General features: G+C 34.9%; 2 protein-coding genes across 7 annotated transcripts in view; one reads left to right on the top strand and one right to left on the bottom strand.

Annotated features, from left to right (window-relative positions):
* Positions 1 to 2,993: 2,993 nt before the first annotated feature.
* LOC139688311 (uncharacterized) lies at positions 2,994 to 10,547 on the bottom strand. Of its 2 annotated transcripts, none has more exons than XM_071585808.1 (6): positions 10,329 to 10,547; positions 10,146 to 10,222; positions 9,931 to 10,058; positions 3,757 to 3,892; positions 3,525 to 3,650; positions 2,994 to 3,368 (listed from the first exon to the last, which is right to left on the bottom strand). In XM_071585808.1, the coding sequence occupies exons 1-6, from the start codon at positions 10,390 to 10,392 to the stop codon at positions 3,249 to 3,251; spliced, it is 651 nt and encodes a 216-aa protein (XP_071441909.1). In that variant the 5' UTR covers positions 10,393 to 10,547; the 3' UTR covers positions 2,994 to 3,248. The 2 variants fall into 2 exon arrangements, with proteins under 2 accessions (XP_071441909.1, XP_071441908.1); XM_071585807.1 differs by having other exon boundaries at positions 10,317 to 10,546.
* An 89-nt stretch (positions 10,548 to 10,636) lies between these two features.
* LOC139688310 (YLP motif-containing protein 1-like) overlaps positions 10,637 to 27,054 on the top strand; it is a 70,049-nt gene continuing 53,631 nt past the window's right edge. For 4 of the 5 annotated variants that reach the window (XR_011700737.1, XM_071585804.1, XM_071585803.1 and 1 more), the window contains exons 1-3: positions 10,637 to 10,834; positions 21,679 to 21,862; positions 26,026 to 26,148. Coding sequence is in view for 4 of the 5 variants with exons in the window: in XM_071585804.1 (XP_071441905.1) it covers positions 21,686 to 21,862; positions 26,026 to 26,148 (300 nt within the window). In the remaining variant the exon portion in view is untranslated. The remainder of the gene's footprint in view (positions 10,835 to 21,678; positions 21,863 to 26,025; positions 26,149 to 27,054) is intronic. The other variant, XM_071585805.1, reaches the window with a different exon arrangement.

The raw sequence follows: 27,054 nt of genomic DNA, 5'->3' as shown, positions 1-27,054 counted from the left end.
AATGTGTCCATCTTAAGTACAATTCAAGTGGTTTCCCATTGCTTCCCTAAATATATAGTGTTTTTCATCATGACACCATCATTTTACACGACCACCCTATTAGGGTCACTTGCCTTTGTATCCATATAACTTAGGAACTGATGCTGGATGAAGTCTTTCGTCTGACTCCTACCCTCTGACCATTCTGGCATGGGTGACACTACATTGAGTGATTATCATAGCTCCATGAGTTATGAGAACACAAGTCCTTCTTCTAAATCATATTTATAACCCATTTTCATGGATAATTATGAAAACTATGCATTCGCTATGTATACATACGTACACACACATATTTATGTTGAAAAAATTATGCTATTTGGTGTCATCAGCTCTCAGTACTGTCACAAAATAAAAAGTTAAATCTTTCAGCAGCAAAGCTATACATTATAGCTCTAGCAAAATGTTATCCATAGCAAGTAAGAGTTCACTGCAATCTCCTGAGAGGATGGTTTCTCAACTTTAGGTTGGGCCAACTAAAAATAAAATATTCTGACTAAATGAAAGTTAATTTTATGCACCAACAAGTCTTCTGAGAGTTGTTCTAATCAAAGCCAATGTGAAACTTTTTCATATATGTGATATTCATCATATACCATGCTTGCACAACAATAAACTCTTGATTATTTTCATGATAATCGCTATGAAATTGTCTTAATGAACACTGGTTTCAGTTATTTGAAAATGTTAGCCAACAGTTCATGGAATGAATCTCACCAAGATTGGTGTAAATTCATGTACCCATGACTTATTTAGGTATTGCTCAAGTACAGGTAATTTGAGAACAAACAAATGGAGTACAGTACAATGTACAGGGGTAATTTGAAAAGTTCTTGGAATGGAATAGAAATAAACGACTTACCCAAGTGAAACTTTTAAATTTTGCAATGAAGTCTCCTCGTACACTAATCCAATTGGTCCAGTAATGTTCCAATCTTGAAAATTAGATTCATTCAGGCCTGCAAAATACCAGTCTACTTCAGCTGTTAGTTCTTCGTTTGATGAGAATCTCCATCCACCAAGGAAAATTTAAGCTTAGGGAAGAGATGGAAATCTGATGGAGCCTATCAGGCAAATAAGGTAGGTATGGCAAACATTCGTATCTTAGTTCATGCATTTTTGCCATGGCAACCACACTTGTGCATGGGCATGCATTGTGTTGAAAGATGACTTTCTTCCTTGCCAAACCTGGTATTTTTTTGCGTATCTTTTGCTGTAGTTGGTCCACCAGGTTAGCATAGTATTGTCCAGTAATTGTTTGAACAGTGGGAAGATAATCTATCAGCAGAATCTCTTTCGCATCCCAGAAAGCTGAAGCCATCACCTTTCCAGCCAAGTGTATTGCCTTCGCTTTATTTGGTGGTGGTGAATCAACATGTTTCCCCTACTTTGACTGCTGTTTTGTCTCTGGGGTACAGTAGTGGACTCAAGTTTCATCTACAGCGACAAACTGGTGCGGAAATTCTTGTTGGTTGCTCTTAAATCGGGTCAAACATTGTTCAGAAATTTCCATTCTGATGCATTGGTGATCCTGTATCAAAGTAGCTGCACCCATCTGGCAGATAATTTTCTCATACCCAATTTCACTGTTAAAATGTGATATGCCCATTCAGGTGACGTCCCTACAGCTTCAGCCATTTCTCGAACTTTCGGTTGGCAATCCGCCTGACCATTTAATGCTCTTTTCACATACTTTCTGGGGCATTTTGGTAGGTCATTACGCAGATCATCATAATCTTGCTCCATTGACAAGGTTTTTGAGGTGTAATAGTTGTTGAGAAAAATGTTCCTGGGGAAATTTGAAATGTGTGCTATTTAAAATTAGAGGTAAGCTTAAAAAAAAAAGGTCTAATACCTAAAAATATTCAATGAGCCTATTTACATAGGTAGCAAAAGGTAGGCATTATCTTGAGATTTTTCTGCGGATCAATCCTACAACACAGAGCCAGATGGTGTGAGGTATGGTGGGGTGTAAAGTACAGTCAAATGTTTATAGTTCCTCTCATACGATTGTCATTCTCATATTTTCACATAAGAAAATAGATTTCTGTTAAGAGCAATAGAACAAAGAAGGGCAAACATAACGGTTTCAGGTTTAACTTTGTGGAATTCCTTCATGGTGAGGATAAAAAAGAAACTTTTACACTTCCTCAATAAAGATTTCATATTTCATGACCATGGTTTTGATTTGATGCTGCACATCATCATCAGGTTACATACATCAACATTTTTTCAACTTATATACTATGGCTCCAAGAGGGGAGTAAGGGAGAGGGGGTAAGTTGAGTTTAGGTGCAGCAACCTATTAGTGGGCTAGGGGAGGGGGTGTGCTATGTATTGGAAGGTTTCTGGCTCAAGTTTGTGAAAGTTTATGTTAATTAAATGATCATTAAATGAAGAACACAATGTAACACCCCACCGTTCTTAGAAATAGCGGTGGAACAAAAACAGATTGTGTTCTACATTTGATTAGGGGGGGTGTTTGTCTACAATGGTTTGACCTTTATTAAGGGAAGGTCGATGACCATCACTGCCTTGGTGGGGTTGGGTTGATGCGGAAAGAAATTGGAGTCTTTTAAGAATTATCGGAGGGGGAACGGGAGAGGTATAATGCTTCATTGGCCACCTCAAAAATTAGTCGTGAAATATGAAATCTTTATTGTAGAAGTGTAATGTTTCTTTTAACCCTCATTATGAAGAAAGGCAAACCTGATTGGACATTTTCAGAGGCATAATTAATATCTTGAAAACATATTTTAGAGTAAAGTTGAAGGAATTAAACAAAGAGGATGTCCCAGAGCTGCTTCCTTCATGAACATGGAGCATGAGATGGCCTTGACATATATTAACCTGAAGGAAGTAGCAATATATTGGCGTGGTTATTACTACAATCGCTGCCTTTAGTGCATGATGATGAACACAAGAGCTGTGGGTCCTCAAAGAACGATGCTTCACACCTTAGAAGGAATTTATTTCTACAGACTGCACCCACATCAACTTGAGCATAAAATGGACAAATAGGTATCTGCTTCCAGTCCCCTAACAGCCCAATAAAAATGTTCAATAAACCAAGGTCATGGTGAAAAATGGATCCCATATTGATAACTTCCAAATGATCACCCTTTAAATTCACATGGCAGGGCAGAGTTCACACTGAGTTCTCCACTTTTGTCATCACATTGAGAAATTTATCAGAACAATGATTGAAACTATGAGGGATCTTCACTATTGGGCACCTTGCCCTTCTTTCCCATATTTCTCATGAAGTCTTGATGCTGCCTATGGTATTCTGCTTCCAATTCCTTAGTTTTGCTTTGTTCCGAGAGAAGCTGAAAAGGATAATTGAGCATGAACTAATAAATTTTTGTTGTGTTACAAGGAACTCATACCTTCATAATACCAACATAGATGTTTTCCTTCGTAAACCATATTATAGAAATGAACATTTCAATTTCTGTTGCTGAGTGGCAATATATGCATGGTACCTTTTGCTGTGCAGTATTGAATGCTTCACAAAGTGCAGTACTTGAAAACTCAGAACCAGCAAGATAAGCTGTTTCCACAGCAGCAGTCACCAGTTTCTCAATGTAATCCAAGAAGCTCTGCATTTCCTGTTGATAATCAAATCCCATAAAAATAATAAATAATTCAAATAAATAGAATAAGTAATTGAAATCTCACTGATAATTTCTAACAATATCATTGGTATATACTTACAAGTATAGCCTTTTTGCTTTCATCAATTTTAGATCTAGCAACAACCATTTCAGCCCACAATTCTTCTTGATGAGACTCAGAGTTAATGAATGTCAAAGTTTGGTCCATAAGTAGCAAAATACCTTCTATTGCTGCCCTACAAAAGAATGAAGATTAATATATTCTACTGTTTCACGCTTCATTTCATGGAAATATTTAATATCCATACTAAATAGACTATACTTTTCCAAAGATTTAAATTATAAGGTACACTGGATATTAGGACACACAGGATAACCTTCTTAAATCAGGTATTTATAAACTGAAATGTGATATTTAAAACATCATTTATGTTGATCAGACAGGGAGGAATGTCAAGTTACGAGCCAAGAAACACACAAGATGTCACCAAATAAGAATACCAACTCCCTCTTGGCAAAGCACCTACTAGTATTCGACCACAGCAGTGACTTTGTCCCAGAAATATTACATATACTCCCAAAAGGATTAAAAATGGACGCTCTCGAGCAAATGGAGACAAGGAGGTACTTACCAAAACCCCAACTTGACACTTTGTAACAAGCAATTGTTCCAGTCTCCCTCCCTACTCCTTTCCGAAAAACTAGCCTGGAATTGGTCAAACCAATCCATCATTGGTCTAACCATCAAAGCACCCAATTGCCCCCAACCCTCTCAGGCCCTCCTCCCCCTCCCCACTCTGTCCTGAGCACATATATTCTTGCCCTTGTTGTTAAGTAAATTTGTACCTGATGATGCTGCAAGTCGGTGACACGCATTGTACCTCAAAATAAAAATCTGGGGAAAAGTACTAAGTCTTTTTAGAGTGAATGAAGAACGCTTTACTATTGACAATCTAAAATGTAAATTTGTCTATCATATGCTACTGAGTGAGCTGAACATAGTTTCAAGGGAACTTATTTATACCAAACAACAATAGAAGAGTATATAAAAATTGATTTCATAAATGTAAGACAGTACGCTAAAAATCCATAAATGTGCTTTCAGGATCATTTTGCTTTTTAACCTGTGGGTAACATTAACTGAAACTTTAGAAACAACTTTTACATTTGTACACATAGGTAATTACGAAGATGCAAATGGAAAGGAATTTTTTTTATCCGAATGATACATGCATTTTAGATGCATTCATATGTTTCAAACAAGAGACCATCATTCAAAAATGAAAAGAAAGCCTAAAATTCGTTTAAGCCAATTTATTCATTGAATGCAGCTTTTTTCAGTAGTTAACTTATCACTATGTAAAATGCAATCAATTAACTCAAGTCAGCATAAGTAAATTACAATTAAGGTGACTGTACCGAATACCAGCCACAGCAAATTTCATAAACCATCAACAACTTTTAAGTTCAATAATAGAGATGCTTGCCATTGTTGAATCTTCTATTAATTTAAATGATTTTACCCTCATAGGGTCCAGACCCATGCCCACAGTGTTATTTTATCAAAAAGGTTTGCAGGGTTTAATTTTATAACTTAATTCAGATAAAACCAGAAAAAAGGTAATATGACAGACTTGGTAAATTTATGATGCAGCAGTGATCCACTGGTTTTTGTTAATCCAATTGTCATTTTTCATCCCCAATCTTCAATCATTGTACTGCATTTAAATATCCAATGTACATGAAACAAACTTCCATAACTTTAAATACTGCTAAATGATCATCAACCGGATAATGTGAACATAAGTTCAACTTGAAAGAACTATCAGCAATGGTACTTCCTTGCTACGATGCTCTAGACATATCAGTATGTTCTAAAGGTAAAAATGAAGGCATTATTATTTTTGTGAAAAGTGATTATATAAACATACCTGTTCAAGTTTCATATCGACACTGGAATGAAGAACACTTTTTAAATGTTGTACTGTATGTCTGTCTTTAAATTATGTTCAGGTTACATTAGTATTACTCCTATGTGGATCACCATTGGGTCATTTTCGAGGATATATATTGACAAAATATGATTTTATTGGAGCAACTTCCTAATCACCATAAAAAATATCTGCATTATTGCCACTGGGGACTTGAACTATAACCTGTTGATTGATATGCGATAAAACTCTTAAGTATTAACTCATAGCATAAAATTTAATTGCTAATATTACAGGATTATGGACAGAAATAACAATAAACTCTAAATTTCTATTGGATAACACAGTCTCTAATCTTACTAGTAACAATGTCAAAACTACTATACTCAATTGAAGTATATCTGATCATTTCCCTTTCTTGGCAATAGTAAGAGTCGACTCATCCACCCATAAGAAAGAAATCTCTAATACTCAAGTATATTCATATCTCAAACCATGCTTGAATCATCGGTTGTACATATATCAAGCAGACTCTTTTGACTAGACTTTCAGTACTTTTATGATCACATAGTGTTTTGTTCTAATGTTGCCTCCCTTCTCATTCTGAAGAAAAGAGTAATCAAGTCAAATAAACTCGTATAATTAACCATATAGTGCCAGTTTTTAAGTCAGGAGATGAATCTGATGAAAAGAATAATGGGCCAATTCATGTTCAATTACTTGTAGCACAGGTCTTTTAAAGTGTGCATTGACTGCATAAGACCTGTTTAAAATATAATGTTTGATGAGCACACAGTTTACAACTTGGTTGATCAATAGTACCTGATTTGATGTCTTACAAAACTATATTCTGGCTTTATTTAATGATAGGCAACATGTAAATGTAATTTATAAATATTTAAATCAGCATTTCACAATAGGTATTACTCATTTAATTGTAAAGTTATGAATGTACAGTATAACAGGTTGGTCTTTTCTTGGTCCATAAGCTATTTGCTAGGAATAAAACAGGAATTGAGAATTAAATTATGTTTATCCATAGCTATAAGAGTGCATGAGGAGTATTGCCAATTTCATTTGAATCATTCTTTAAATTTATTTATAAATGATATAGGGTAAGTTCTTAAGCCGGCTAAAACAAGCTTTACGCAGATGACCTTATGATATATTTTAATGCAAATTAATTTGATGATTGTATAACATTTTGGAGGATTTTGAACAACCTGTATCTCTGATATTAAAATGCATTTAAAACTAAGCAAGTGTTTTCATATACAATTCCCACTGCAAGGATCCTGTTCTTGTAATTACCAAAGTAAAAATGTGCCTCTTGGAAGGACATCATCAATGTATGGCCTGTCTGATATTTACCTCATTCTTCAATTTTTATAATCTATTGTGGACATTAAAAAAAGCCTTAAGATTTAAATCATAGAGTTATAATGGGGGCCTTGTGAGATATTTTTGTACTAAGGGAATATTTTTTTACTTTGGGCCCACCAACACTAGAATATGAGTACACAGATTTGAGTTCCCAATATGAGTTCATACGACTGTCATAAAATTAGACCTGACAAGTGTCAAAAGTATTTTACTAAAATGTGTGCAAGGAAGTGTGATGTGAATCAAAATTAGGTACTTCTAACAGTTTAAAAGCATTGGACCAAAGTAACTTACACCTAAGGAGAATAAGGGCTATTTCATTGTTGTATAATATATTAAAATAATTCAATTATGTCTCCTCAGTAGCTACAAATGATGCTTTCAAATTTCTAGAGCTAACCCACATAATAGGTATACCTTTAACAAAGAATTTTCTCAGATAAATTATATGTCTACAGTCTAATGGCCAAATAGGGATGGGAAATTTAAATGCTTCCATGATCTAGATTTATTTAATAAGAGTTTACCTATGGCTGAAAGTATAATAAAAAATGACTTAAAAATGTAAATCTTGCAATTATATATCATTACTTTGGATGCATCTCCTTCAAATATATCATGGTGCTTTGAATTACTTTTCTTTATTGTTTTTCCTGAATTTCTGATGATTTATATGAATGATGATAAATGGGTAACTGTCCATTCACATACAATATCAAAGGATTATGTTCAACAAGTAAATACACTAGCCACATTAATCACTTTTCCACTATTCTTAAAAACATTCAATTATCGTTAGAGACACTGACAATCTAAAACTACACAAGGAATACAAATTCCTTTAGAAAACTACAAGAAACTCCTATTGCATACGAAAAACATAACAATCATGGCAATGCAACAATTTCAGAGTTTAAAATCATTCGCCTAAACTGGGATCCCAGTAAAGGTGAATGATTTTTTTACTCTGAAATTGTTGGAATGTAATGCACATTTATTAAATGACTCCATTAAAAGTTACTGTCTAGGTATCTCCTCCAATTTCTTGGAATTTATAATAATCATGGTTTCTTTCTCCATCTTATGTACAGTCCGGGACATCATCAATAAGTCTCAAGCAAAAGTCCGCAAACTTTTTGACCCTTCCTGAAATGAAGCACTGGAGCGATGACTCACATAAAAATTACTCAGACTTGGTAAATGATTACAACAATTGTTTTCTAATATCTCAGGTAATATTTCCTCCACCAGGCATTTTAACAAATCTTCCTTAGAATGTGCCCCCTTCATTTGACCTAACACTGACCATAAATTAAAAACAATTGTCTCAAATTTAGCTAATAAACATTCTTCAGATCCTAATGACATAATCGGAAAAATAATTTATCTATAACTGGACATAGAATCCTCAGATATTTTTAGTAGAAGAATCGTTAAAAAATGGAGTTTCCTCTTTTTTACAACATTAAAAACTTGTTTCATCACAAACATCAACCAAATTATTTATTTGTTTTGTACAAAATGTTTCATTTTGAAAAAAAAGACTTATCTTCATATCAACATGTTTATCATATAAGTTGCCAGACTACTTCTGTTTTGTTTCCAGCTAGCAATCATATGTTGACACCCCTCAAACCAAAACATAAAACCTTGGGGATGTTTCACATGATTTTTCCAAGACTTTTTATAATATCCACCACTCTGTCCCATTCAACAAACTGGATATATTAGGAATCAGATGCATTAAAAAAGTTTGGTCAGGTCAAACATTGGTAACCACTAGTGTGGCACTGCTATTCTTCATGCTGGCAAATAATAATAATGGTAAAAAATATTCTTCTAGAGGCAAAATATTGTATTTCATTGCCAATGCATTTGGAAAATTGTTTTTTTATTGTAATAAAATCAATTGCTTTGGTTTTACATGGTGGATTTCTGCAACATTGATATCTTTTGGGTGACAAGTTGACAAAGTATTTGACCATTATGATGTTTGTTTGCATTATTCTTTTAAAGGGGGGTTGTTGCTGACAGAGAATGCTCTGCCCATGTATTCATGTGTACCCTAAGAGTTAAGAAGGGAAGAGATGAAATAAAGTAAATAAGTATTTATAAAAGATCACAGCTGTTTACATTAGAGGACTAACAGTATTTTTGTTAGCCTGGCCATACAAAAGATCAACAAAAACACTTGTTTAAAAACTAATGTTATGTAATATATGAAAGGATATATATTTTCTATGTCGTTGTTTTACGCATTCATAACAATAATCATCTCCTGTGTATAATTTAACCGTCGTCTGGTTAATTAATATTCACATGCTACTTGTAATATGACTCAGCCATTAAAAGTTAATGGAGTGTTCAGATCTGAACAGCATGAACACTCCAATAATGTCCGCATGCTGTCTGAGTTGGTATCCTGCATGTATAACAATGGTCATATTAGATTTTTACAAAATTAATTCATTTTAATCAAAAAATTCGCCAATGAAATTGGTTTTAGAATCTTGAAATGTATCGTTGCTGTTCTTACTATCGATGGGGTAATTTGGAAAATAAAATTAGGGTGAGGAGTGCGTGAATTGGAAAGGGTTCAAACGCCAATATTGAATATCATAACCCATGAATATAAAAAGCCAATTCAAGCAAGTCCAAATCAACCAACAATAAACCAGATGGTCTCCACAGCATATCCAAGCGATTAAGGGTCTTAGAGGCTATATTTAACTCACTTTATTACCTTCTAAATATTCGTTTAGGAATTGCGATGGTTCCCACAAAATTTGAGAAAAAACGAATGGATTTCAGTAATATAAGCAAAAGTAGTTTGGTTTTGTATACAAAGATGACACAACATCCATTGCAAGGACTTCATTTGAAACTATTTTCTCCGGCTGTGCGATTAACAGCTATCCTTGATATTGCTGAGAATGAAAACAATTAAAGATGACCAATACCTATAATTTTCATGATGGCGAATTAGAATGGCAGCACTTAGGACCATAAGCTGATTGACAGACGTTGCAGTGGCAGAACTTGCGTTCTGGACCAATGACTTATTCGTCATGGACTCCATCACCTTGTGCTACAAGAAGCGTGAAAAGAAACGTTAAAAGCTAATTACGACGTGGAGGAAAGGTAGACAAAAATTGAACTCCATATGTACCTGTACCTTATCAAAAGAATCAGTGACAGCATTTACGGAAAAAAATAGCGTTGTTCCAAACAGAGCTTGCGGAATTCTATGAGCTGTGAGAGAATGAAACTAAGTGGTCACCTCTATACTTTCCTTTGGAATTCAAATTTAACTTAAGATACAATTAACCTCGGCTTCTATACCCACCAAAATGTTTACATTTGGGCCAAACAAAAGGCAGTTTGCGATATACACCCCTCTTCAAACATAATGAAATAAACATTTTAGCTCGAGAACAATATTAGTGATAATATTTAAAAATTAAAAATGGGCACAATAGCAATGGAAAGGCATTAAATGACCACCACTTGCTTCAAAAGTTGGTCCCATTACATAAATAAACACAGGACGACGAATTTCAAGGGATGCGCCATATTGCCGAAAATCTTCATTTACGTTTATTGGAATTGGAACGCCCTCAAGTGAAACGCATAGTAAACTGATTATCTGAGTTACTGGTGAGTTTAGGAAGCGTATTTTAATTTTAAAGTTTTAAATGTAATTTTCTTCTATTTAACTCTATGATTGACACAATTTTGAAAGAGCAAGATGTCCTTTAAAGAGCGTATTTAAAGTTTTCCGAGAGAGTTCATTTCGCATCCTTCGCTTAAAGTGAAAGGAGTTTAGTGATGGCTGTCGATCCCCGAAATTGAGAGACACTGAAAGTGAGTAAATTCGTTTTGATGAGCATTTTATTGGTTTAAGTATTGGATATTCATCCTTAATCTAATTACCTGCTAGGTGACGGTTAGCCATCACCTCTTGTTGATTTTAATTTCATTTTCCTTCAGCATGTTTTGTTGAACTTGCTCGATTACAACAACAAAAGAAATAATTTATAAACAGATTTAAAATTCGCATAGTGCACACGATTATCAATCGCCCTTGAAGGAAAAAATAAGCTGATAAATTTTTGTTAACCTTTTGTAGCATATTCTTTGTTTTCTTCAATTTTACCGGCAGGTCGACCGCGGATATGCATTTAATTGCCCCGTAGTTCAAACCAAACTTGTCAGTAGCCAACCTTGTATTCACTTTTTGATTTTTCGTGAGAATCTTGTTTTTTTCTAGCATTTAATGAAGGTACCTTTGTGTGTGAGCAATATGATAGCTTTAATTTGTCCACTATTTTATGAATTGATTGAAGTAAATTCGCTGCTGCTAATAATACGACTTAATGATCGCAACAGATATCAACTCAAATATATTTGGACCTTAAATATTAAAGGAAATACGGCATGTACGCTTTTAGTTAATGCTCTCTTTTTAATTGTCGAAGCGTTATGTTTTTGTACGCTATGTAGCAATTAATTCGCTGGCAATCGTAGAGCTTAAAGACATGCAAATTTCTATATTTAGGCAGACTTATATTTCAAAAGTGTTTAGAAATTGTAGAATTTGTTGAGTCGCCTTTATGCTTTGGCTAATGTTGTGTGAACCATGGTAAATCCATTCAAGTTTTCATTAAGATAAAAATAGATATGAATGTTTATAACTGTCAAAATAAAATAGTGTATTTTGGATTATTTTAACTTAATGAAATCTCCGTACATATGCATTATGAAAGTCCAATTTTCTTACTGTTACCACGAAAAAGTAGCTCAAGTTATGTAAAAAACATTTAAATTACGCAGCCCGGAGTAAGTTATACTTACAAAGCGTTTCAAATAAAGTCGAAAAAAGTTTATTCAACCCGGTATTTCATCACTTCATCAATGTGTTGAAGTACAAAGATGGTACAGTTTCTCGTAATTTTACTGTAAATTAATTCTTCTTTGGATTGGAAATTCATATCGGATGAATATGTTGGAAGGTTTACCGCTAGAGTATTTAAGATATTTATTTTTAAATTGCTGTTGGTTGAATGTGAAAATTATTTTCCACACAGCACCAGTCCATGTATTTTGTTTACAAGTATATGCACCGTACATACCCATGCTGTCTATTGGTACATAGATCACAAGCAATGTATATCTATTGTATATACTCCATATATAACAAATTGGCTTCAGATTTATCACCAACGTTGAATATTTATAAGACAAAGAAAAATTTTTGGATCCTTCTATTATTAAAATTTTATTGTGAGATAAAGGTTAATTACATTTTAGCAATGGCATAACACAGGATGTCTAATGTATATACACTACATATCCTTTTATATGTGCTGATGGGTATCCAGTTATGGATATACGATTAGTTATATGCACATAGATTAAATCTGTGAGTGTATATTGTGGATGTCCATTGGATATTTTAAACCATTTTCATCATGAATCATTAGTAGAGTTATGTTTTAAGGCATTCATAAGTTGGTAGATGTGATAGAGTATTGATAAAACTATGAATTTACAATGCTAAGTTTGATAACCAATTATAACTAGGTAAATTTGTAGAAAAATGTACTTACCTTTAACGTGGGTCTTGTATCCGCTTTTGCTTAATTTAAATTCTGAAATATATTCTGTTCACATGCAATGATGTTTCTCCTTGATCTCGTAATTTTTTGACGAAAAATGCAACAAATACCATCCAACAGCCACCGAATTCACCTGATTTGGCTCCCTGTGACTTCTTTCTGTTCAATCGAGTTAAAAAACCATTACGGGGAACGCGTTTTAGCAGCTGAGAGGAAGTAATGGAAAAATCGCAGAAAACGAATAATGATAGCACTGTGCGACGGTGCGTTATCATGGTGCCAAATCCACGAGTTTTCTGCCCACATTTCTGGTCTCTTTCGGCGAATTGCTTCACGCAAACGTCTCATAACGCCCAAATAATACTCTTTGTTTACTGTCTGGCCTTCTGGAAAAAATTCATGATGCACTACACCGTTGTAATCCATGAAAACCGTCAGCATTGCCTTCTTTTTTGACTGAAAACGACGTGGTTTTTTTGGTCTCGGCTCATTTGGTGAACGCCATTCACTTGCCTGATGTCTGGATTGCGTGTCGTACTCATAAACCCACGTCTCGTCTCCAGTAATGATCCTTTTGATGAATGTGGGATCGGATTCAGCCTCGCAAATCATGTCTTTTGCGACGTCAACACGGTCTCTTTTTTGCATGAAATTGAGGTCTTTTGGCACCAACTTTGCTGCTACACGACGGAAACCCAAATCATTAACCACAATGTCTTGGGCGGATCCATAGGCAATGTTCAAGTCCTCCGCTATTTCTCTGATGGTTAATTTGCGGTTATTGACCAACATTTCTTTTACTTTATCAATTTTTTCACCGACTTTCGATGTCGATGGTCTGCCACTGCGTTCATCATCTTCGATTGACTCACGACCACTTCTGAACCGCTCGTGCCACAGGTAAACGACCGTTTTTTTAGAGAATCGTTGCCGAAACACTTTTCCAACATTTCCAACGTCCGTGCGCCACTAAATCCGTTTTTTACGCAAAATTTAATACAAGTTCGTTGTTGCAAATTTAAATCTATTTCTGAAATTGTAAAAAATCGCCAACACACACAGAGATAGATGTACTCTTGGCTACGTAACTTTTGCAAATGTCAAGTTATGACACTAAGATTTAAAGGGAATATCAACAACAGATGTACCAATTTAACAAAAAAACAGAACTCAAATCGGAACGATGGGAGCGCCACACGGTGGTTATTCCGGGAACTTTTTGATCAAGGTAGTATATATATATATATTATATTGCTTATAGATTAAATTCATTGTGCTTTCTTGTTAACTGTAGGTGCCATGAAGTATAGTTTCCAAAAGTTGTTGCATATCATTGGATAGGTTTGAATGTGGAAAGGGTTTTGCATATAGTATACTCTCAAGCTTGTTTATGCCAATTGATTGATTACTTTACTGTTTGGGAATTAGTACCCAAATGTTTTAAAACTAATTATTATTAGTAATTTACTGGTAAGGTAGATTATGGATAGACAGGCCGCACAACTGTACAATGGTAATTCCTGTGCCTTTTTAACACAATGCAACCTGACATCCGATGCTACAATAAGCCCCTCTTCAATTCTGCATACTTCTTTCATTCCATCCCTATCCTATTCCTGCCCCGTTCTTGTTTTCCTGACGTTCTCCCTTCTATCACAGTCTTCAACATGCCATTGCAAATGAAAACACTCTGAATCCATTTTTCCTGCCTCATTTGAATTGCTCCCAATAATTCTCACTCCTTCCCTACCATACCTTGCACTTCCTTGTTTGTTTTTCTTTATGTCCATTTAACCTTTCTATTCCTTATCCAAACCCACTTTTCACAAGCCTCAAATCTATGCCCGTCATCGTGCTTCAATGACCATGTTTCCATGTCGTATAAAACCTCACTACATGTAAGTTTTGATTAGTCTTTTTTGGACATCTATACTTAAAGTTCCAGTCACCAATTCCCTCCTCCTTGTGAAAGCTTCTTTGCCTTTGGCAATTCTTTTTCATATGTACCTACTGCTTGAACCATTTGAGCACCATGAACTATTTTTTTATATTTTCCAGCCTTACTCTCTATTGAAAATGACCTAGTCTTCGTTTTGTTGAAATTTATTGTCATCCCATAATTATTGCTCTGTGCATGAACTACCTTTCGTGTGACTCTTACCCTTTGACCCTTCTGGCATGGGTGACCCTACTAGGTGCAAATATCATTGCTCCTGCCAGCTCAGCTCTAGGGGTTATTAGAATGCACAATCCATTCCGCCATGCCAAGGTCCAAGGATTGTTGGAAGTAAAAGAGGCCTTGCATTTGAAATTATCTTCAAAAGATTGTGAAAATAATGTGTATGAAGATAATTTTAGGCCTCCTAGTAGAATTCAATGAAATGATTTTGAAATACCTATAAAATATCTCAAGTTTTTCTTGCAAATATCCTTTGTATAAAATGATGAATGGATCATTCGAATGTGCAATATATGACCATATTAAGCTTGCAGTTTATGCAAGGATACATTTTAAGAGACTTTTTCTTATTATAGTTCCTGTTTTTGCTCTTTTCTATCCAGATACTGTAAAAATGTATAAAAAGCTGCTATAATCATTGTGTTTCTACATTATTGCTCAATTTAACCCTTAAACTGCTTAATAATTTAATTATGATTATTTCTTGTGATTATACCGTATCAATCCCATTTTCTCACAGTGATTCTGGAGTGCAGTAATCAATGACTGCAGTCACTTGACAAACTGGCGAAATGTTGCTTTGCTATTCAGAGCTCTAGAAGGCCTAATCAGCTCTGATCCAATTTCCAATCCAACCCATATCATGCCTCTATTTGTCAAGGAAATAGTAAACCTGGGAGTAGGGATTAAAATATGTAGGAATTTTCAATCATTTAGATTTGTGGCTAATAGTTCTAGTTGTCCAGTCAGTCAAGGGATCACATTCATGGCCACATGTAATGAATGGTCAATGAGCGAAGGTAAATCATAGCAAAATCAGAAAATATAATCTCAAAAAATATAAAGACAAAAGTAGGTTAAGCAAAGAAGTTTAAGGGTATAAATTTAAGCAGGAACAGTGCAAAATTTAGGCATTGATATGGGAGACTTAGGAATAACATAAAGGACATTGGGTGAAGAATTATATGATAAAGGAATAATTTAAAAGAGAAACGTGATGGCTGTTGTTTTAAATAAAATATTAAGTCAAGATTTACATGGAATGTAGCATTTTATGTATGTGAACCTTTATTTATGAGGAAAGAGAATGCGTATAAAATTGAGCCTTTTGATATTTGGGTCGGAAGTATTGGGGAGATGATGAACTGGAGGGAGAAGGAAACTTTCCTGTCTGATCAGCCATGGGTGTGGTTGGAGAAGGGAGAATGTTGAATAAGACAGGAAGGCAGAAGTTGGATTGTAATGAGGGAGCAGTAATGTGGGAGGGGTTGTGGTGGGTGATAAGCTAAGGGAGAGGAAGAGAAAAAGCAAATCAAGGTAATATGAATGGATGAAGAAAATGTGAACGAACTGAAGAGGCATTTAATGTTGTGAATGTGGTTTAGCTGGGGAGGGAATGCATTTAATATTCACATTAATATGCAATGGTTTTCAGGACCATCCTAAGCCTTTAACGTAACTGTTGAATTTGTACCATTAATAGTTGTGATAATGTCAGGGCCTTTTCCTGTTTTTGTTTTTTCTCAGATTTGTTACCTTGGCATAAAAACTTTGATACTTTGCCCTTTGTAGAAATAACTATGAACTATTCACTTGTATCATTATAATTTATTATTTAGTTTACCATAAAAGTACTCCGTCCCTACTTATATAAACCAATAAAGTTTCAGAAAACAGGAGGAATCATAGGAAATAGAAGGAAGTTGGTGGGAAGAACAACATGTTTTGAGGATTGTTCTAGTGAGTGAGAAAAATGTGTTGATTTGTTGTTTATTTGTTCAAAGTGGCTTTGTGGGGGAGGTTGTAATTGAGGAAGGGAATGGGAAGTTGTTCTTGTGCTTTTGATTTTGCATGTTAACCATTTAGGACAATTCAGTTGATATGTAGGAAGGGAACTTGGGTGTAGTACACCTGATGATGAAATTATGATGTCAAAACTGGGTTTTGAAGATTGGAACAAGTTATTTATGTCAATTTTTTAAACACTTTTCACAAAATTATTAATCATTATCTGCAAATCACTTGATTTTAATTAGTAGTTTGCCATGTATGTTGCCATGGGTGTGTTTGTGCATAGTGACATATATATCTTTCCTGCTTAAGTTTCAATGCTGTTAAAATGCAAATGAAAGACTGAAAAATATTTTTCAAATTTTTTATGTTGATAACTGTATAGAAAACTATAAAATATAATTTTGCTCCAATTTCATTGTTCTTTAACGATTTAAAAACTACACCTGTGGATGCAACACTTATAGACTTTTAGATGCTTATTTATATTCATCCTATAGCAGCAGATAGGTATTAGGGGTCTGTAGTACTTTCCATATTCATTCCTTGGATGTGACTGAATTTCTTGTTAAGAGCTTATATGCCTCTTTTTTAGCTTGGTTTTATTTGTGAAAAAGTGTATCTCATGTGTTTTCGTAGTGGCAGAATCTAATTATTTTTATCATTGCATCCCCAACCATCTTCTTGATGTGCTTTTCGTGATCCTCTAATTAAATCAGGCAAATTGCAAAGAAATTCTCGCTGGCCCTTTCCAATGGCACGTTGCACTTACAAATCAGTTTTGAGACTTGTAATTTCATTGCCAGATGCTTGCTAAGGAAGTAATGAGTAGTTCATTTATTCATTCGTTCATTCTTGAGCTTATATATACACCTTCCTCTCTCAAACCATTCACTCTTATATATCTGTTAGGTGCGTTGACTCTCATGTATTCTAACACAATATGACCAAATTAGCATAACACACTTCTTCCATACCTGTTGATCAACCCTGTGTATTAAATCCACAGCTGTTGGTGACCCGCTGATTCCTCATCATGTAATCTCTCCTATTTTACCACAAACACTCCTCAAGTACCCCATATACCCACCACATTTAGTTGATGTTTATGTTCATGTCAACTTGGGTATGCATATTCATACACTAATTTAGCTTCTGTACAGTCGCTTTGACTTTGAGAAAACTTTATGTTGTGCCATTTTTGCTCTGTTAGATGATCATTTATTTTTTATATTTTATGCACTACCAATGCCAATTCTTGCAGCATTTGCTTGCTTTTTGATCATTTTCCAAGTAAAAGAAATAATCTCAAACATAACTTCATCAAAATCTTCTAGAACATATGTTGAAACAAGATCATTGTGTTTTCACAAATCATTTTATTCTCTTATTTGCATAACAGTGGCATCAGCATCAGAATGAAACCATGGTCGTGGGAAATACTATAATTAATCGTAATTTCAATGCTATTGTTTCAAAAACTTTACAATTCTCTAAAGATATATGAAATCATCCACCTGTCTAATTATTTTGCCACTTACCCTCACTCTCCAATCATGTTTCCCATTCTCTTTATGGAGCATGACTGTTTTTGTTCTGGACACATTTACCCTCAGTTTCATTCTCTCTGTTGCCTCACTGAAGCTATTGAATGTCTCATGTAGATCTTATAGTCAAAATAGTATTATTCTTTCACCAGGGTCACACCAATCTAAGACTTTTAATTGTCAATTTATCCAAGAACTCATCCGTCATTTTTTTACTCAAATCAGGACTGTCGCATGAAGGACTGCAAAATAATTTCTGTCCATACATGCATCCTGACATTTTCATTCAGAATTAAGCCTATGCCCTTAATGCCATACTCGTTATAATTAAATCCTCACTACAAAACTCTGTCTTTGCCATTAGTCTCATTACCTATTTCCCTCTGTGTGCTTAGTTTCATATACTAAGTGAGGTATATTGACTATAAATTTTCTTGTAGTACATAAAAGTGTGCTAGCTACTTTCAGTGTTAGATGAAATTAGTTTCTAGTGAAAGACAGCTGGAAACCACATTCTCAGTGCCAGAGTTTGGGAATCTTAGATAGTTGAACCTGAATGCCAATTTGTCTACTAAACTCTAAGTATGGATGTATACTTCAAGATGTCTAGGTATTCTCAGTATCTAGTAACAATTTGAATTAACTGATTATGCAATTAGTAATTATCATTTTTTTTCCTGTACCTTTCCCTGTAAATATTACATCCATAATATCACTTGGGAAAATAAATATGTATAAATATGAATGTACATAATCATTGTCCTAATAAAATGTTTCCTGGTCAATAATTTTATCTACATGAATTCTTCCACGATCCACATATTTAGGTAATTATTTAATAGTCATTCTTAGTGGCATGGAAAGTAATCATTGCTTTAAAATCCCACTCTTGCATAGCATTTAAATTTCTATACTGACACTCGTCTATCTCTTGTGAAAATAATTTCATAAATCTTTTTCCATGGAAACTTTGCCTCTTTGATCTGACTATAAATGCCTGAATATAAAGTGGCCCTGTCATAAGAATATCTTGGTTAGAAAAAATGTCATTAGCTTTCTGATTCCTAGTTTAAAAAAGTATTATTAAGTTATAAAGCTTTTTTCTCTACTTCAAAGATGATAATTCTAAAAATCTCACTTTGCATGTGAGTATACATTATATTTTTGGAGTATTGAAATATTATTAAATGTAGTTTTGCACATAAGGTTGGCATTGATTGGTTGCTATTAATTATCATTTTTTTGTTTCCCTGTAAGTTACAAAGCATAAAAGGAGTTCATTTCAAGCTTTGAGTGTTTTCTTTTTTGTATGTACATGTATGAAGATTTTCCAAGGGTGTGCATATTTCCCCTCGTAACATCTGGCAATTGGATGTTAAACATCTGGTTAGGAGCCACCCCGTCATATTTTAGACTTGTACATGTGATGATGTCAAGAACTTTATTTATGGCATTCAAAGAGATATCTTTGAATGCCATAAGCAGGGAAGCAATGTCAAGGAATGTCAAGCAGGGAAAAGAGATTACTCTTTTCCCTGCTTGTGTACCAAGCAGGGAAAAGAGTAATCTCTGATGTAAGTGTATATTGCATCTTCAATTCACAGCAAAGCTGCATTTTATCTGGTTTGATAATACAACAAAACCTGCCCAGTGAATCTGTATTTCCCAAATCTTATTCCATAATTGAAAGCAAAGTTGCAATGCTTGGCTTTTACCTGTTTGCAGGGTTTGTGAAGTTTTTTGTTATTTTTGTAAATTCACCAAAGAAGTTAAATGCATAAATACTTAAAAGTCTTAATGTATGGATTTGTGTTTGGAAACCATGACTGATGCAGGGCACACTAGGCACTTATATTGCTCTTTAAATTATTTCAGCATTATAATATAATATTATTGCTGCATGCTGTGTCCTTCAGGATATTCAAAAACATTATTTTCTTGATAATTTAGTTGGCAATAATTAGTCACTGTAATATGCACCAATTAGTACTTGTTAAGGATAATTGGACTAAGCCAAGCTATGAAATTTGTAAAAATTTTGAATTTATAAATTTTGTTTCAGTTACTCTAAATTCCAAACATTTCAAAACTGGTAGTTACGGCAGGATTACTAAAAATAATTGAGTACAATCATTTCCCTGAAATTTAATATGATACTGGTACTGACTGCCCTTTCAAAATATATATATGTAAGAGTTATGAATGTTACTTTTTGGCAGTTTTGCTATTGAATTACCACACATCCCCTTAAACTTACAGTAATCTAATGGAAAAGGTGAAAGTTAAATATATTAATAGGACATTCATGCGTAAAAATTTCAGTCTAGGGGAAGGAAACATTGTCGTTAAGGGTGGCTATATTGAAATTGAGAGGAAAGAGAGGTTTCTGGGAGACAAACAGTCCAAGAATGGATGAATTTTAATGTGTATGGGTAGAGGTGGATGTCAAGATAAATGGATGGAGAAAAGATATTGATATCATTCATGATGGTCTCCTATTTAGGGAAGGTTTTGATGGACCCATGTTCTAAATACTGCCATGCTTCTAAATCATGCCTTACATAACACTATACTGTGTTGCACATTAACATTTGCCCGTATAAAAATCTTCAGTTCTGCATAGTGTCTTCCTCTGACCATTCAATGTGTTTCTCTTTTCCCTTCTTAGCTTGCATTCCTTACTTTGTCCTCTCTTTCAGGGACGTTAACTTTGCCACTTTACATACCCTGCCTCCACTTTCTATTTCTTTTTTGAATTTCTCCCAAAAACCCTCTCTCTTTCTCTTCCCCTTTCAATTCCAATACATCATCTATTTTTCTTTCCATACATTTTTTATATTAATCCTCACCCACTTCTCAAAATGCTTGCCTTTTAGCATAGGCAAGCAAGTTTTGTAGTGATACAATTCCAGGGGAAAGAATTTTTTAATTTTTATGAATTGAGGGAGATATAGCCATCATTGACATGAATAGCATTTTCAAATCCTAATGTGCAATAATTTTTAGTGTTTTAGTCATGTTGGTGAAAGGCAGTGTAGTTCAATGTAACTATTTTATTTTAGTTGCATACTTCTCTTTAGATTTCTAATTGGAAGTATGCTAAGAATGTGAGTCATGGCAAATGCAATCAATCAAGACATATAGCCATAATACTATAACAAATATGATAACAATCCTCTGTTAAAGACATTTCATACCAGTTCTCATAGTTTTATAGTGATATCATCTAGTGTAATTCATTCATGAAGTCCATATTCGAGGATTAGAATTCATGCATCCTAAAATAAAGATAAGAAAATTATTAATATTTGAGATGTTTTTGATTTGCAAAACTGCAACAGTAACTTAAAATTGGTTGAATTTTGTATAATAGATGGTGTACAAATAATTGCTTTCAAGTGTTGAATTATAATGTTAATTTTGTACTTTTCCTATTGTATTAGAGTATTTACATGTACTTATGAATAGTTAAATAAATTTGACCGGTATTATTATTTTATCTTTATTGTGAAATAATTTGTTGGCATAATTTGGAGATCATTAAAGAAATTTTCACTCTGCTGTATGCCAAAGGGTCAAGATGCAGTCTTGGAACCAGTGGGGTGGTGCAGGTGGCGGGGGGGGCTATAGCTATCAAAGTACCGCCGCTCCTGCTGCAGTAACTGCAACACCTACAGCTGCTAGCACTGAAATGCAGAACTACAGCTCAGGTTACCAGTATTACAGCACACCTGGATCCACCGACACTTCTCAAGTGGTATTTAAGTTTGAACTTTTGAAATTTTTGTAACGTATCGTTTAATCTTATGGTGTGGATGACTCTAACATCACTAACAATCTCTGTTGTGCTCCTTACTTCCAAATATGCTCAAGATTTATCAAATTTTCGGAATTTTATATGATTGAAGCAATCAACGTTATTTTCTTCCCCATAACTTATAACCCATCATGGAGTCTAATGGATTTAGTGATAAATCTCCTTAGGGAGGGGATGTTGTGGTCCAGTGCCAGAATACTGGGCTACTGACTGGAAGGCCTGGGGATGCCTCTTGGCACTGCCAGCCCTTCACCTTACCTGGGTGATGTTTTGGGTATCAGACCTTCCTGGAAAATCATTAGTGGCACAGGGAAAGGAACTGCCCCCCCTCCCCCCCCATATTTTCCCAAATGTATGAGTTTCACACACCATTTGCCTTAGTACGAGATGAGCTCTACCCTCACCAATCAAACCACCCTTTGGGTTGGTCACTATAGTTTAGGATTCCCCAAGAAAACTGCAGCTGGCTTGATAAAAAAGGAACTGATCCTAAAAACACAAATAATGTGTGAATTTTACACTCACTACATCTTATGGTAAGACAAGCCCTATACTCGCATATTTTTTTATGGGTGCAATCCATAATATTTCTTTTTCTTAGTATCTTGTACTTCCTCATTAAATTTGTGTATACCTGCCATTTTCCGTATCCAATCTGGCCAATGGATACCAAGAAGCAGTCTTAAAAGTGTAATAAATATTCAGTCCTCTCGGTTGCCAGTAAGGCAGGCAGAATTTAATATTGGGAGATATACTGTCCTGTCCAATGTCTGTGATACTGCCATAAATGCTTAACTAGCAAGAATTCAGCTAGGCATAACACATCTGCAATAATTTCAGTTAAGCTTTTGTAATAATATGACTTTAAAATAAAAATTAATTTTTGAACTTGTCTCTTGCAATGCTTTTTGACAACCCCATCTTAAAATTGAAGTGGTATTATTTGATGGTTCAACTTCAACCTTAAATTAAATTAAAAAACAGCACTGGGAAAGGAACTGTCCCCGTACTCAGCATGTGTTAATTTCATGGACTCTAGGGTCTAATATGAGGTGATCTCTGCCTACCTCAAGTGTTTAGGTTGATTATTATGATGTTTCTTCATTACCTCTGTTTGCATTAGTAAAACTGTCCATCATAAGCAAATGTTGACAAATTCACCATTTTATTTTTTAAAAGCCAATAGAAAAGTTGTACTGGTGTAACTTGTGCCATGTAAGCCTTTAATTTTATCATCATCAGAAAATGTGCAATCCATTCCTTCATAATCATAATCATCATGCATATTGAATGATTGAAATGTATCTGGTATTTAAAAGCAGTATTTAGGAGCAGAGTAAAAGGAAGACCTATTTGCTATTAAGTAAGCTTTGTGTTTTCAAGACTATATTTTAATTAATTTCTTTTTTAGTCATTAATGTTAGTTTCTTTGCTTGGAAATATTTAATGTGATGATATTCTCTAGTTGATTATGCAATTATCCTTGCATGGTAAATGTGATACATTCTTGTAAAATTGCTTGACAATATTTCTTAGGCCTTGCATGTTTTAAGGCTGTTTTGTAATATGTATTCTATATTTATTATTGTTGTATTATTAATGGGTATTTTCAAAAGTCTTTTTACAAAATGAGTGTCGTATGTTTAAGTCAGCTCAAATTTTATTATCCTATTTATTCCATTCGTTCCTTCCCAGTTTCATGCATAGAATTTTTGTATTTCCGGGAGCAAAAGGAAATAGAGACAAATACGTAGAGCCCTGGTTAATTTTTAGACATTATACAAAGAATTATGTATCATAAGACTCTGTTTGCATTTATAGGACTAGTCACCAAAACTTTTTGTAGCCAACCCTGAATTTTGAAGCTATCCCTTCTTCTAGTAGTAGTAGTTTTTTTTTTTTTTTTTTTTTTTTGGGGCGAATGACAGCTAAGGGTCGTCCGTCGGATGGGACATTTAACCGCAGATCCCTTGGCGCCTTTCGTAAAGAGTAGGCTAATGCCGACGCCGGGTTTCTCTCCACCCTTCATCCTCTCCTGTCCATCCCCTATGGCGCAAATGACCTCAGCTGTCGGTCGCCTCCCCTCAAAACTAATACTACTACTATGACAGCTAAGGTCATTTGCACCATGAGGGATGGAAAGGAAAGGATGAAGGGTGAAGAGAAACCCGGCATCGGCATTAGCTTACTCTTGTCAAAAGGCACCAAGGGATCTGCGGTTAAATGTCCCATCTGACAGACATCAGACTTACTCAAAGTGCTCTCCACAAAGCAACTCAAATAGGGATTGGGATACCACTGAAAAATATTTGTTGTCTCCATGATTTGAACCCGGACGCTCTCGGTGGGAAGCCTGTACATTAGCCACTGCACCATTCCGATCCCCCCTTCTTCTAATTGCATAATTTCATGCGTGATGTGGTGGAATTTGAACGTAATAATGAACAAATATATGTACTTTTCCACTAGATATTTATTCAAACCACCATTGGTTTCGAAGTACTACATCACCTTGAGTGAAAACTGCAGTCATATGCCGACTTATGAACCTATTTTCATCTGGGAGAAAGGGGAAGAAAAAGTGGTAGGGAGAGGGAGGGGGATAAAGAATGTGGCTTGAACGGAAGAAGTTAAGATATGGGGAGGGTTAGTAGAGGATAGCAAAAGCAGTTTCAAGTACAATGAAATACAGGGGTAAAGACATTATGCATTGAAGAGAAGGTTGGGATCCCACTTATATAATAAGAAGTCAGAAGGGAATAAGAAGTCAACATGAATTCTAAATCACTGAAGTGAGAACATGTTAGAACTGGATTAGAAAATGAGAGAATGAACGGGATGTTCCCAAAGAAAATTATTTTAATTGAAGCAGGAAAATAAGCTGCTGCTGATTTTTCAGGAATAATTTCATGGCCCGAAAGATTCATGAAGAGAAATGGTTAGTGCATAAATCTACAATAACAAAAAACTGCCTCTTGAATACAAAAGAAAGAACAATGCACCTATTGATGACGTCACACTGACAGGAGGAATGAAACAGCAGTTAATTTCTAGTTTTTATGGTTGGTTGAAAAAACCCTGACAGAAAGTAAAAAGTGAGATATCTTAATGTCTTTTTTTAAATGTTAAATTAGCAATGTGCCTGTGAGGAAGTGATGATGACATTGTGTATGAGGAATGTGATAACCCTGATGAAAATAACTGCAGAAATAATTTACCAGTAGTGGTGACAAATTTTTGGAATTCTATGATGAATAAGCGTTGACAGCGTTTTTTTGATGTTTCGATCTATTTTCTTTGTATTTAATGTTAAAATTAAAATACTTGGATTATTTGCTTGCTGATCGAAGTGTCTTTTTTTGTAAATTGTTGCCTGAAAAATCACACTATCTTATGGGTCTGGAAATATGGTAACCAAAGAGCAAATTGAACAGTTAGTACACAATGCATCGAACTTTTGTGCAATAAATTGCTCAATGTTATTGGCTTGGTGATGCTGAGTTGTAAGGGATAGTGAAATAAAACTTAATGTTCCAAATGAAGCTTATTAAAATGATGTGAAAGTATTCCACTTATTGTAACCCACATTACTATTCCAGAAGAGTAATGAGTTCCTTAAAAATGTGTTCAAAATGAGCATTTTTTGGCACCATGATTAACTTGTCTCATCTGTCATGATACTTTAAGAACCACACAGAACTGCTCTTAAGGTTTCCAAGTTTCCATGTCATAACCTGCTTTGAGTAAGACTTGATATAATGTATAAGGAAAGCATTTGCCCGTGAAAATATTTAACTTCCTGGGGAGAGTTCAAAACAAAAGGAATCTAGCCATTTATCCTTTCTTTTCCCTCCACAATCTGTTAATTCATCACACAGTTCCCATGCTAGATTCTTTCCACCATATGATACTGCATGGCAGAGAAAAATGTGGACACAGTAAATAAATTTTAAATTTGGATATTGCTCCACAATTAACTCTTTATATGATTTCATGCCTCAATATACTTATATACAATACAATAGTATATATGAATAGTAAACTTTTAAAATGTCTATGAATGCAGCAGCATGTACAACAACCATTTCCTTGCCTTCCCACAGGACATGTCTGCATACAACCAGCAGACACAGCAATACACGCTTCAGCAGCAACAGCAGCAGTGGCAACAGTGGACACAATGGCAACAGCAATTCCAGCAGTGGCAGCAGGAGTATGGTGATAAGGTGAGAATGCAGGCCTTGGCACATGGCATGCAAATGCAAAAAATACAGACACCAAAACTACCACAAACACAGTCACCTGATGTTATCATGGAAGGTGACTTGCCTTCCAAGCAATAACTATCTGCCTCCTCCTTCAGCTTCCACATGTGCCAACATCACTCCTTTTTCAGGGAAATGTTTATTATTGGTATTGCATCGATTAAGATAGGTTTTGGATGGACATGGACTATACAATGGTACATCAATTTTTTTAGGCGAGGCAAGGAAATCCTATCCTTACCTGGCTTGCCCAGCGTTCTTTCCTCTATCACATTCATCAACATCCCATTACCAATCAATATGCTCTGCATCAATCTTTTCTGCCTTCTTTGGATTGCTCTCAGCGACCCCCTCTCCACCTCCACCATACATAGCACTTCTTCATTTGTTCTCCTAGGTGTGGTACCCAAAAAATCACACTGCTTGAATGGAGCTGAGGGTGCCCATAGAGGCCGGCCCGGGAATCACACCAGGGCCCCTTCCGGTCATTAATCCAATGCTCTATCCTTGGGCTACAGCAACCAATTATGGATGTCTATAGAATGAAAATTTAGTTTAACTGTGAAGTTTCAACAGTAAAAATATTGTGGAGTTTACATTCGTGTGTAAAATTTGTTCTGTATACCCTATTTTTTATTACTCATTCTATTACCCAACATTTTTGCCTTGAGCTTCCCATGAGATTCATTGCTTCTATCTGCTCCCACAACATTTAATAAGCTGGTGTGTACCATACTTCATGACTTGGAATATATTTGTCAACTTTTGGACAGATTCTGATTCTGTTCTAACTCTGGTTCATCTTTGCTCAGTGAAGTTTAATTGTAATTCAAATGAATCGTTCTTACTCTAATAGTATTTGAATTT

This window comes from Hetaerina americana, unplaced genomic scaffold (assembly GCF_022747635.1).
Source record: "Hetaerina americana unplaced genomic scaffold, ioHetAmer1.1.p SCAF_2, whole genome shotgun sequence".
Lineage (NCBI taxonomy): Eukaryota > Metazoa > Arthropoda > Insecta > Odonata > Calopterygidae > Hetaerina > Hetaerina americana.
This window is presented reverse-complemented; position numbering and strand designations above follow the sequence as displayed.

Bases quoted from the DNA above. Each gene is read 5' to 3' on its own strand.
- LOC139688311 (XM_071585807.1), bottom strand. From the start codon at position 10,392: ATGTTTATTTCATTATGTTTGAAGAGGGGTGTATATCGCAAACTGCCT. The intron at 10,223-10,316 runs GTGGGTATAGAA...ATTCTCTCACAG, and splicing joins GCCCAAATGTAAACATTTTG to CTCATAGAATTCCGCAAGCT. The intron at 3,651-3,756 runs GTAAGTATATAC...GATTATCAACAG, and splicing joins AAAGCAAAAAGGCTATACTT to GAAATGCAGAGCTTCTTGGA.